The sequence below is a fragment of the Manis pentadactyla genome, chromosome 12 (assembly GCF_030020395.1).
Source record: "Manis pentadactyla isolate mManPen7 chromosome 12, mManPen7.hap1, whole genome shotgun sequence".
Taxonomy (NCBI): domain Eukaryota; kingdom Metazoa; phylum Chordata; class Mammalia; order Pholidota; family Manidae; genus Manis; species Manis pentadactyla.
This window is the reverse complement of record NC_080030.1, coordinates 5346478-5359488: the sequence shown is the minus strand read 5'-3', so window position 1 is coordinate 5359488 and position 13011 is coordinate 5346478. Positions and strand designations below refer to the sequence as shown.

General features: G+C 56.6%; 1 protein-coding gene across 14 annotated transcripts in view; it reads right to left on the bottom strand.

The window, feature by feature from the left end:
* Window positions 1-13011, bottom strand: part of PTPRS (protein tyrosine phosphatase receptor type S) — a 90480-nt gene that overhangs the window by 16437 nt on the left and 61032 nt on the right. For 6 of the 14 annotated variants that reach the window (XM_057489785.1, XM_057489791.1, XM_057489789.1 and 3 more), the window contains exons 7-13: window positions 10903-11172; window positions 8878-9459; window positions 7730-7863; window positions 7279-7423; window positions 2091-2396; window positions 800-993; window positions 672-698 (exon numbers count right to left, since the gene is read on the bottom strand). In XM_057489785.1, the coding sequence (XP_057345768.1) occupies window positions 672-698; window positions 800-993; window positions 2091-2396; window positions 7279-7423; window positions 7730-7863; window positions 8878-9459; window positions 10903-11172 (1658 nt within the window). The remainder of the gene's footprint in view (window positions 1-671; window positions 699-799; window positions 994-2090; window positions 2397-7278; window positions 7424-7729; window positions 7864-8877; window positions 9460-10902; window positions 11173-13011) is intronic. The other 8 variants (XM_057489790.1, XM_057489793.1, XM_057489794.1 and 5 more) reach the window with 4 other exon arrangements.

Below are 13011 nucleotides of genomic sequence, written 5' to 3'. Positions count from 1 at the left end.
TAACATCAAACTTGGGGCTCTCAGAAAAGCCTGTGGCCCGTGTTAGGGGCCCAGAGATAGGCAGCAACTTGTTCAAAGTCACACAGCAATGCTGACTGGTTCAGGGCCTCCTGGTAAGCCTGGAGGGGTTGACACGGTGCACTGCAGGCCTCCTTTCCCACCCTGGGCCCACTGACCCATCCCTCAAGGGCCAGAATGAAGTGGACGCTTTGTCCTAAGGGAAATTTCTAGGACGGGGGGAGCTGAGCCGGGTGATAAGAGGGTCAGGCTGGGTTGGTACATGACCCAGTTCTGATCGGCCAGCTCTGTGTCCACCAAAGGCCATGGTGCAGAGCAGAGGGTTGCGGTGGTGGGGGAGGCATCTCAGAGTTGCAGGAATCACTTGAGTAAAGGTGTGGGGAGCGGAAGGCGTGAGCCTAAGGAGTAGGGGCCCCCCAGGTAAGAAGGCTGACAGAGGCCCCCCGCCCCAGGGCCAGGCCTTTCCCTCGTGTCTGGGTCAGGCTCCCAGTCCCACTGGCCTGATTTGCAAACAGATTGCAAGCCCCAACCCGTAACTGGGTGCACAGCCGGGGCTCAGGGGAGGAGACCCTTTAGGAGGGGCGTGCAGGGGGTGGTCACAGCACAGCACAGCCGCAGCAGGAGCACGGCAGTAGCCAGGTGGCGCTACTTACATATTCGGCAGTGTCGTCCGTCTCCCACTGAGCGCGGGAGGAGGCGGCAGGGGAGAGAGGAGGAGGTGAGTGGGGAGGCCAGGTGGAGAGAAGCAGCGGGGGCCGCCCGCCCCGCCCGCCCCGCGCACCTGGGCATCGGCCAGCATGACGTCCTTGATGCGCGGCGGCCCGCGGGCCTCGGCGCCCTCCATGCGCACGTAGTGGACCTGGTAGCCGCGGATCTGGCCGTGCTGCCGGCCGGGCGCGGGCGAGCGCCACAGCACGCGGATGGCCGTGGCATTGAGCGCCTCCGCCTCCACCTTCCGCGGCGGCGCGCTGGGCACTGGCGGGGACGGGAGGGCAGGGGCGGGCGGAGCCGTTACTGGGGCGCCGAGTGGCTGCCGGGTCCCTGGGCGGTCTGAGCACTCACCACTGGCCGGGCGGGCATGCCTCGTGCACGCCTCCCACAGCCTGGGGAGGGGCTCTGCCCAGGAGCGGGCCACCCGAGGTGATGCGCGCGGGCCATGCGCACCCTGTTCTGCGAGCTTGACCCACACTGCCTCCATCCCACGCTACCCCTTCCTGGTAGGAGCTCCCACCTTACAGATGGGGAAGCGGAGGCCCAGAGCCTTGACTCCGTGACCACAGGGCAGGGCAAAGCTGGGCGGTCCAGCTGCGTGGCTCCTACTTACTCCAACACGCAGCCAGCCCACTTGGCACCCGGGACCCTTCTCACCTGCCCCCAGGTCAGAGCCCCCACCCGAGGTCTGGCAGGAGGCACTACTCAATTCTTCCCCACGCTTAGGGCATGACATGGGGCTGCCAGCCGACCTTTCTAGGCCAATGGCTGGGAAAGCAAACTAGGTTCCCAGAACCAAGGGGCGTGCGATTTTATTGGGGGGTTTCTCCCCATACCTTCAGCCTCTACCCTGTCTAAAGTCTACTGGAGGAAGGCCACACCTTTGCAGCTGAAAACTTTCTAGTTTGAAATTGGCCGTGGTGGAAATATTTACACCACAGAAACCGGCCAGCGCTGCAAAACAGGGTCTGTCCCCTGGAGAGCCGCCTGCTAAACCTGACGAGGGTGCGGCTGTCTACAAACTTTGCGGGCGGGATGGCCCAGATCGAGGAAGCTGCAGGTCCTGGCTAATCCCGAGTCTAAAAGCTAGAGTTCTGGGGTCAGGGGCCCTTATGTGTTGCAATCGCTGCTTGCTATTTCTTACACCGTTTCCACGGTTTTCCACCACTGGACCCAAATACAGGGGCTGCCAGCTTAACTTCCCAGGCACAAGGCTCAGAGAGAAAAATGCTGCCCGGAAGGCCTGCGCACTTCGTGTCTCCCTCTCATGACCGTGGCGTGTCCCTTTCGGCCACCAGCGAGCCCGGTTTTGCAGAGACAGAAGGCTCCGAGGCGGGGGCCGGGCTGGGCCTGGTGCTTACCGTCCTCGTCGGTGCGGACGACCACGGGCGAGCTCTCGGGCCCTGGTCCCACCTCTGTGTGAGCGACAGCCGTGACGCGGTACTCTGTCCACTTGTCCAGCGCCTCCAGCAGGATCTGGGTGGTGGTCGGGGGGATGCCGTTCACCTCCTTGGGTTGCGGGTCCTCCGAGCCCAGCGGGCGGTAGCGGACGCTATAGCTCACCAGGGCCCCGTTGTGCGTTTCCGGCGGCGGTGGGCGCCAACTTACCAAAATGGCTGTGGAGCGCGTGCTGACGCATTTAACGTCTTGAGGGGGGGCTGACGGCTCTATTGGAGGGGGGAGAGCGTGGGGGGTGGGGAAGGGAGGCGGGATGGGTGGGGAGGGGGCGGGGAAACAAAAGATGGGAAAGAGAAAATAAAAAAGAAGATGATAACAAACAAAACAGAACCAAACCAAAGAGAAGTCGAACCCAAAAGAAGCGGGTGTCAACCAAAGGTGAGATGGGTGTGTGGGGATGGGGGCCGGGAGGGCTGGCCAAGAACACTGCGCTTACCACCCAGGGCTGTGCCTACCTGGCACACAGTAGGCCTCAGGTAGAGGGCAGCCACAGTCCCCGTGGAGCACACCACATGTGTGCCAGGCCCTGTGTCTAGTGGGATAGCAGTAAAAGCCCCACTTATTGGGCACCTACTATGCACCAAGCACACTGCCAAGTGGGATAGCAGTAAAAGCCACATTTATAGGGTACCTACTGTGTGCCAAGCACAGTGACCCTGGGATAGCAGTAAAAGCCCCATTTATAGGGCACCCACTATGCACCAGATACTGTGCCAACTGGGATAGCAATAAAAACCATTTATTGGGCACTTACTATGCACCAAGCACTGTGCCAAGAGGGACAGCAGTAAAAGCCCCATTTATTGGGCACCCACTACGTGCCAGGTACTGTGCCAATTGGGATAGCAATAAAAATCCCATTTATTTGGCACCTATTATAAGCCAGCACCGTGCCAAAGGCTTCATAGAATAATAATATATTTTTTTACTGAACACCTACTGTGTGCCAGGCATACCATCAGGACAGAATGATAGTAAACATTTATTGGCTATCTACTATGTGCCAGGCACTGTGCCATGGGCTTCACAGAGTGACAGTAAAATACTTATTCACTCAGCACCTACGATGTACCAATAGGCACAGCAAAAACTCCACTTACTGGGTACCTGCTATGTTCCACGCACAGCACAGGGATAGGATAACAGTAAACACACTAATTTACTAAACACCTAATGTGTGCCAGGGAAATAGCAGTAAAAGCCCCATTTATTGGGCACCTAGTGTGTACTAGGCATGCTGCTAAGAACTTCATAGGACACCAGTAAAATCACCTATTTACTGAACACCTATCCTCCCAGGCACCCCAATAGCTCACTTCAACTAGGACCACTTCATTGGCCTCACTCCAAGAGAATATAATGCCCATCTTAGGTACCCACTGTGTGCCAGTTGGCATGCCAAAGGCTTTACAGAATAACAATACAAGTGCTCCTTATTGTACACTTGCTATATTGGTACCAGGCTTAGGGCTTTATAGATAACACAGCCCAAATGTAGTACCTACTGTGTGCCAAGGTCTTTCTAGATCATAATTCTTCTGTTTTGCGCCCCTACTGTATACCTGGAGCCACACTAAGCCTAATTTCCTGAGCACCTACTATGGGCTGGGCATGATTATAGTCCTCTATAAAGATAAAAATAGTGGTTGCCATTATGTGGCACCTACTGCATGCCAGGCACTGTGCTACAGGCTTTATCAGGTATCAGTAATAGTCCTCACATAAGCCCCATACTATGTGCCAGGTATTGTGCAAGGGCCCTGCTTGAGCAATTAAGCTCCTACTGTATGTCAAATGCTGTTAGTAATGGATAATGGTAGTCCCCAGATATTAAGTACTTACTGTGTGGCAGGCATTGTCATAAGGGCCTTATATATAAATGGCAGTAATTCTTACTCACTGAGCACCTAGTGTTTGCACACACGCTGCCAACAGCTTTGCAGACAACACTTCCGTGTTTTGAGCTAAAACTGTCCCCAAAGCTGCGAGGGGCCCTTTCAGAATGATGCTGGCTCGCTTCCGAGCCCCTACGTGTGCCTAGAGCCAGGCCAGCATGTTTAAAGAAAGTGCCACTCATTAGGCACTTACTGTATGCCAGGCATTGTGCCAAGAATAATCAATCATCATACTTCATGCTCCAGGTACCTACTGTGTGCCTGGCACGAGGTTAAGCTTGTTACAAACTACAAGTAGTTCCTGTTCACTGAGTGCCTACTGGGTGCACAGCACTGTGCCAATCCACACTTAGATTTTAAAACAGCAGCTGCATTTAGGGAGTGCCTACTATGTGCCAGGCAGCAGGCTAAGGCTTTGTTGAAGAACAGTAATAGTTCCTACATTATTAAGCACATACTTCAGGAGAAGGCTCTGTGGGTTTAGCACCTCCTAAACACCTCCAGGGCCTGTGTTTAGGGCACTGATTGGTAATAAAACTCACGTTCTGTGCATTTTCTGCACGACTAGTACCCTATACCCTTTACAGACTCACAATGCACCTCCTTTAATTCTCAAGCACCCCTAGGTGGCTGGAACTATAATCCCGCCCCACCCCACCCCCAGCCCATGTCACAGGTTGGAGAACCAGTGTCAAAGCCTCCTTGCCTGGCTTCCTATTATCATTCATTTTGTACCTATGGGTACCAGGCCCCACCTATCCTGGTGCCTTTCCTGTATCATGTCTCCCATTTTACAGATGAGGCAACCAAGCCCGGGAAACAGCACGCTTGCCTGCCTGAGGGCACGTGGTAAGAGCCAGGATTCGAAGGTGGGCTCAGCTGTTGTCCACGGCCTGTCTTGGCTTGAGATTGGGACTTCAGACTTTCGCCTGTGTCTTTATCAGCTCGGGTCAACTGAGGATGGCTGGAGCCACACTCCCTCAGCTGTCCATGACTCTAGGGTCCGCCTCGCCTGGTGGGAGGCCCAGGAAGGTCACTGGCTTTGCTCAATGTCAAGGCACATGAACCCTCACCATCACGCCAGCCCCATTTGTTCACTGAGCACATGTTTATAGAGTGTTTACTAGGGACACACCCCGTGCTGGGGTCTGGGACCCAGAGATGAATCAGAGGCTCCTGATCTAAAAGACATTACACTACCAGCGGCCACGTCAATGGCTTACTTCAACTAAAATGACCCCTGGCCTCAAAGTGAAACACCAGAACTCCCTCCTCCAAAATTAGACACTATGGGGACCCCCTCCCCCATTTCTTGACCAGCCACCCCAACCAAAAGTGCCTGGGGGGATCAGGCAGGAGCGGAAAAACCAACCGAGGAATGTGCCAGAAGGAATGGATTCGCTGAGAAAGGGGGAGGAAAAATAAAACCAAAACCATAATAAAATAAGAAACAACAGTGATGGTGACGATGATGAGAAAAACTATAATAAAAGAAAGAAAGACACCTTCCAGAAAACTCCCAGTCTGGTTACCTACCTTCCACTCTTCAACTGCTAACTTATAAGACTTTCTTACGAGGGAGGGAATGCGGAGTGCTGAGCTACAAGGCCAGACCGAGCTCTGGGTGGGTCTCCGGACGCAAGTGGGCCCTCAGCCCTGCTCCAGCCCCCCAGTGTGGGCACGCTGCAGTTCCTGGCGCTGACGAGGCGGGAAGGTGGGACGGTGTCTGGGGAGACCCACGGCTGAGTGGTCTGGCCTCCACCTACCCTTGACTTCAGCCTAAGAAGCCCGCAGTCCCCGGGGTGGGAGCAGGCACGCCTGGCCCTGAGTCTTGGCTGCCAGTTCTCTTGGGGCCCACCCAGCTTGGGGTGAGAAGCAGGGAGCCCCTTCTTCCCCACTCCCTGTCCTGGGCCGCCCCAGAGGTTCGTGTGGCTGGGCCAAAGCCGCTTTCTTGACAGCCACGGAGGCTGCCTCCTTCACAATCCAGCCCAACCTGCGTGACGTCTCGGGAGGGGGTGCAGAGCACAGGGCTCCAGATTCCCCATTTCTGGGCAGGCATGCCTCTTGGGCAGTGGGGTGGAGTCTTAGGGGCTGGATTTGGTCTCTGGACTGTCTGTGCAGCCCAGAGCAGCTGGGAGGCACGCAGGGTGGGCCGTTTTTGTGAACCTGCTTGAGACCAGCGTGTACTCACCTTTGTGGCACCTGTGCCAGCCTCTCACGTGGCCACCCAAGCCATAGGACACCCTCACTGATCGCCTCACGCACAAACACACCCAGTGGGTGCGAGCCCCTGCTCGCCCGGTTCGGCAGGGGGAGTGGGGAGGGGTGGTACTGGGCGCTGTGTCTCCAAGGCCCCCATCCCAGAGGCTCGGATGCCCCGGCCTGAGGTGCTGTTACTCTTGACTGACCCGTGGCCCCCTGCATACACACACCAGGGGGGCTCCAAGATTTGCACTCCGAGGCTGCTTCCGGAACAAGGCCTGGGAAGGCTACACCGTGACTGACTGAGAAGGGGAGTGGGGGTGAGGGGCCACAGCAGCGGGGGCCACGCCGGCTCGGCTGAGCGAACAGGAGGGAGCACAGGGAGGGAGAGGCAGGGAGAGAGCGGGCAGGGGGCCTGCCTAGGCCCAGAGCTCAGAGCAGGCACGGAGGTCGGCAGCTATGGCATGGCCCAGAGCCTGCTGCAGCGTTCCGGCCAAAGGTGACACGTGTGACAGGGAGGCCGGCGGGCACAGCGCAGAACTCCAGGCATCTGAGGGCCCTGTCCTGGGGCCTGCACTCCCCACTCCACCCCCGATCTTGGCAATGGGGGGCTTGTCCCAGAGGACAAAAGGCCATGGGGAGGTGCCCTTCACACCCTCTGGGAAGGGTGGGGCGCACCCCCCTCTGGCACAGCATGGCCTTTTAATTAGCCCCAAATCCAGGACAGGAAGAGGAGAGAGGTAGTGCGGCCAGAACCACTCCCAACTAGGGACAAGACCACATCCCCCGGGTCTCCAGGTCCAGGAGACGGAGATGCTGCCGCCTACGGGAGCCCCCGGGGCCACCCCTCATTGCACTGGTGGGGAAACCAAGGCACAGCGCGGGTGGACGTGTCCGAGGTTGAAGAGCGAGGTGGGGACGGGCCAGAGGCGCCCCCCACCCCCTGCGGCAGGCTCGCCCCGGCAGAGAAGGTTGGGGTCCGCGAGACACCTACTGGACTGCAGTGTGCGCTGCCGCACTGCCGAGGTGAAGGCGCCCAGGCCCTGCGCGGAGCGGGCCGCCAGGCGGAAGGCATACTCCGTGTTGGGCTTGAGGTCGTCCACCACAAACGCTGTGGCTGGGTCGAATGTCCTGCCCACCTGGGGACGGGGGCAGAGGGACAGGGACACAGAGACATGGAGAGGCAGAGATACAGAGAGATGGAGAGACAGAGGCAGAGACATACAGAGAAATGCAGAAAGAGACAAACAGAGATGGAGAGACAGAGACACAGAGAGACAGAAACAGAAAGACGCAGAGTGATGGAGACGGATGGAGAAATAAGGAATGGGAGGTGGGAAAAATTAGCAATAAATAGGGGTAAGCGGCAGGGGAAGAGAGAGACGCAGGCAGGCCAGCAAGGCCCAAGCGCAGCCCGGAGGAGGGGGAGCCGCCCGCCCAGGTACCTCTCTGCCATGCTCGCCTTCCCGGAACAGGAGCTCGTATTTGATGACGCTCTCCTGCCGCGGGGGGCTCCACGAGAGCCCGATGCTCGTCTCGGACTTGGCCTCGGCCCGGAAGTTCATGGGCTGCCCCGGCACTGGGTGGGGGTGGGGAGAGGAGCAGAAGTGGGAGGCCGCCGGGGCGGAGACGGTGTGTCCAGCTCACTGGGGGTCCCCATTCCCCTGGAAAGGGCCCCACGAACCTCAGCACCACCCTGAAGCAAAGGCTGTTTGTCTCCAGATGCTTCTGGAATATTCTCCACTATTCTTCTCCTATTTTCCCAGGGACCCCCTACTGCCCCTCGCTCTCAGCTGTCCACCTGAAGTCTTCCACCCTCTCTGCTTCCAGTGGAAAAAAAAACAAACAAAAACCCTTTTCACATCGATCCAGCACCCTCCCCCACCCCAAATTAAATGACAGAGAAAAACTGGGGGTGGTATTTGGAAACACAGGTCTGCACCCCGTATGAGCCCTCCGGTCCCCTTCACCTAGGCAGGTGCCTGAGTCTTCCTGAGGTTCCAGAAGTTTGAGCCCATAGCCAAGGACCAGAAACCCAGAGAGCTGGGACCCCCACATACCTAAATGCCCTGCACCCCCAACCCCATCCTTTAACCCAAGGTTTCTCTAGTGGGAGACCAGCCCACTGCCTCTGAGCTGATGCACTTCGCACTTATGATTTCCAAACAGGAGGCACCCGTCTCTCCAATGAGTGCCCTGAAGAGGGGTCCTCAAACTCAGATGCGGCCAGCGGCCAGGCGGTTAATGGAGGAGAGGGAGGCAGGCAGGAACCGTACCTCTTTTAACTCAGACACAGCTGCCGGGATCTATCTGCATGTCCGCCCGGGTGTCCCATGGACTTGTCAAACTAGACTTTTCAAGGGAAGCCAGAAATTAAGGGTTTTCTGGGACAACTTCCCATTTTGAAATGCTGGCATGAAAATAATTTGTGTTTAAAGAACCACATGGGACAAATAAACCACTTAGTTACTTCCGGGTGAGATCAGCCAGCCGTACGCCAGGAGCGGAGTCACTGAACCACTGTCTCCTCCTGTTCCGATGGCCCCGAATCCCACCGCGCCCACGGAGGCCGCACCTCCCGCAGGCATCTCACCTCCCTGCTGCGTCTTGACCTGGATGGGCTCCGAGAGGGGCCCGTCGCCCACGGAGGTGAAGGCCAGCACGCGCACGGTGTAGGTCTCGTCCTCGAGCAGGCTGCCCACGGTGGTCAGCAGGCTGTCGTCCACGTTGTGCTTCTGCCAGTTGCCCACGGGGTGCTCGGGCTCCATGGTGTAGTAGATGCGGTAGCCCCGGATCAGGCCGTTGGGCTCCACGGGCTCCTCCCACTGGATGATCATGGTGGTGGCGCTCAGCATGCGGGCCTGCACGTTCCGCGGCGCGCTGGCGGGGGCCTGCTCGCCCGTGCGGGTGACCACCGACTCGCTGGGGGGGCCCTGGCCGATGGAGTTCACGGCCGACACCCAGATCTCGTACTCCGAGTTGGGGCTCAGGCCACCGATGCTGTAGCGCGTCGTGGTGATGTCCTCTTTGATCTGGTACGGCCCATCCTGGCTCTTGGACTTATATTCAATGACGTAGTAGGACACAGGGTCTGGGTTGCCCGAGTCCCACGTGACGGTGATGCTGGTGGCCGTGTTCTCTGTCACCACGGGAGTCCCGGGGGCTTTGGGGAGGGCTGTGGGTATGAGGCACGGTCACACACATACCGGCGGGCACAGGGGGGCTGTGTGACTTTTAGCCATATAGCTGCCCTCTCTGAGGCTTACTTTCCTCAGCAGTGACCACAGGCCTAGCCACCCCATCCTATTTTCTACACCAGCTGGCAAGCTACAGCCTGAGAGCTGGCACCTGTTTATAGAAATAAACTTTTACTGGAACAAGGCCATGCTTATGTATTGTCAATGGCTGCTTCAGCAACACGGTGGCAGAACTGAGTGGCCACAGCAGAGACCAGATGGCCCATAAAGCCAAAAATACCTTACTTTTTAAAAAATTTGTGCTCTGAGAAATATGTTTACTTTTGAAGGAAACAAAGATGGTCCCTGGTCTCCAGTTCTCTCTGTGGTTCACTCCGTCAGCCACAGGGGTCTTGTGTCTATTCCCGCTTCCCACCTGCTGTTCCCTGTACCTGGAATGCTCCACCCCTCGACAGCGTGTGGCCGGCTGCTTCTCATTCCTTAGAGCCCCCCACACCACCCTGGCCAGAGCCACTCCTGCTCAGGTCTAAAGCCCCCCTGAGGGTATCTCTGAGGTTTATGTTTTCACCACCAGCAGGGACCAGAGTTTTGTTTACAGCTGCACCCCTAGCACCTGGATAATTACGGCTTTCTCTCCCACTTGTGCCAAGATCTCATACCACACAGGCCCTAGGAAGCATGCACCAGAAGAATCCAATCCCTCAGCAACCCAACGGACACGGACACATCCTGCGGTCCTGCCCCTGGGGCGGGGCTTGGCAAATGGACCACACAGGGCCCTGCAGGAGCTGTTCTCAGCTTTGCAGCCCAGACAGTCTTCGTGGAGACCCTTCAGCTCTGCCACAGACAAGGCATGAAGGAACGGGCATGGCCGGCCATGTGCCAATATAACTTTATTTATAAAAACAAGTGGAGGGCCAGATTCAGCCTGTGGCCTGTACTTTGCTGGCCCCTGTTGTAAAGCTAGAAAAATATTTGGGGGCACTTTCCTCCGAATCTCACCACAAATTGGAGACATCAGGAGAATCTGTAGCCCCTGTTCCTGCTCAGCACCCACCCCCTGCCAATCTTTGGCTGATTCCCGTTCAACTTCTAAGTCTTCCTCTCTCCCAGCTTTCCTGGGAGGTGAGATCTTTACTCTGTGGGTCTGAATGGTGCTACGTGGCTCCTGTCTCAGTCCTAACCGGCTTGTGCCACAGCTGCCTGGCTACGTGGGTGTCTCCCACTTTGGACTATGAGCTCAGAAGAGTGAGACCATGCCTCGCTCCACAGGGCCAGGCCCAGAATCACACCGTCCCCTTCATAGCCACAAATGACCGAAACCAGAACGGTTATCTCAGAAGTCTTCTGCCTATCCGTGCCACCCGTTGCCTAGAGCTGGGGAATGACCTGCTTTCCCCCGCCCTGTGGGCCCTGCTTACATTTCACTGTGATCTGGGCCACGGCCTCGATGACGCCCAGGCTGGACATGGCCACACACGTGTAGTTGGCGGAATCCTTGACGTCCGTGAGTTCTAGCACATTCCGACCCACGGGCATGTCATCTTCAGGTGTCAGGTCCTCGGCCCCCTGCATCCACTTGACGTAGGGCATGGGTGAGCCCACAGCCACGCAGGTGATGTTCACGTTGCCACCTGGCATGATCTCGTGGCTCATGGGCAAGATGGAGAATCTAGGAGCCACACGGCGGACTGGGGGCGGTGGGTGGGCGGTGGCGGGCAGACAGGAGATGCGCAGGGTTGGAGGGTGGGGTGGGAGACAGAATGTGGAGAAAAAAAGAAAGGAAAGCAGGAAGAAAGAAAGAGAGAAGGAAAGAAAGAAAAAAAGGAAAAAAAAAAGTGGAAAACAATTTAAATATAAACAGGGCTGTTTCTTTCCCCCCAGCTGAAAATTTTTTTTCTTCCAAATGAAAAGAAAAAAAAAAAAATTAAAGAAAAACAAATTTCAACACAAAGAAATCAAAACTTCAAAGGAAGGTACTTCACAAACAATATATAGATAGAGAGATATATTGATATATAATAAAAAAGACATGAAGCATTATTTCATAGCAACAGGGTTTCAGAGACCAGAGTGGCTGGTCACAGCACAGTTACGAACACAAAAATTTATCAGCTGTTTCTCATCTTTGAGGACAGACGTGGCTTTGGGGGACAGCGCCTCCACCCACTCTCCCAAGCGGGGAGCTTGGGAAGATCCTGGCGCAAGTGCTGGGGGCTCTGGGGAGGTTGGGTGGGGAGCAGGGCCTGGGAATAGCTGGAAACAGGCGGGGACCTGATCTCGGTCCCCTACCCTCAGGGACCCCGCCCACATCCCGGGGGGCCCCTCCAGGAAAAGATGAGAAACTCTAATGAAATTTTTGTGGTTTTTGGGTATAGAAACCCTTCTAAAAGCTTCTGTCGGATCTGACAAGTTTCCATTGATAGATGCAGCTCTCAGAATCACAAACAGCATGCAAAATAGGTTGGCTGAGAGAGAGAGAGAGAGAGAGAGAGAGAGAGAGAGAGAGAGAATGCGACAGAGGCCGAAGAGGGACAGAGAGAGAGGCCGGATGTCGGGGGCCTTCGGTGCACCCTCGTGTGGGTGCCAGAGAGGAGAGACAGATGGGGAGAGAGAGAGAGAGAGAGACCAGGAAGAGGGGGGCAGCGAGGGGGAGGGGCAGAGAGAGAGAAAGAGGAGGGGGAGGGTGCCCACTTCAATGCTGCGTATTAATTCTAGCGGATGTGACCCAATGTGACATGTCACATTGTCACATCACAGCCCTGGCAGAATAATAGGATATTAATAATAATAATAACAATAATAATAATAATAATAAAACGAGGGAATGAACTTGAACGCTGAGGAAACAGGGACATGTTCTGTGCATTTCATTAGCGGGGAAGCGGATGCAGCCTTCTGTCCCGATCTCGCAGAACCATGAAGGCAGCAGGATGCATTTCGGGGGCTCCATTTTCAGAAGCTGGATGGGTTTGGGGGCGGGGGGTGGGTGGGAGGGGTGGACACTGACGGGCCCCTGAACTTCGCAAAGGCGTTGCCTTCCCAACAGATTTGGGCACCTGGAGCGGGAGCAGCCTGGGTCTGCCTGGCAAGGCCTTCCGGCCAGAAAGAGGTTGTCCCTGGCCAAGATCTTGAGGCTTCCAGAAGCCACATAGGCAGGTCCCCAGCTTTGAGTGGATCAGGGAATCTTGTCTCAAACTATGCATTTGACAGATCTGGGGGCTCAACAAGGCTAAATAGGGCCACGACGTGACTGTCAGCAACCTGACCTGCCTCTCAATTTTCCCATGGTGTTTAGGTGCAGCTGTGCCGCAAAGGGGGTGGCTGGAGGGGGTCTGGCCGGCCCTACAAATGAGGGGGCTCCAGAGGGTAAAGGGGGGCAGCCTGGTTCCCTCTCTTCCGGCCTGGGTTACGAACCGGGACACCCCACCCCCTGCTCCCTGAATCCCGGCTGCAGGTGAACAGAGAGGGGTGCTCCGTGGGCGCAGGGGGAGGGCCGGAAGGCCGGCAGTCCTTCGGAAAAGGAAGCC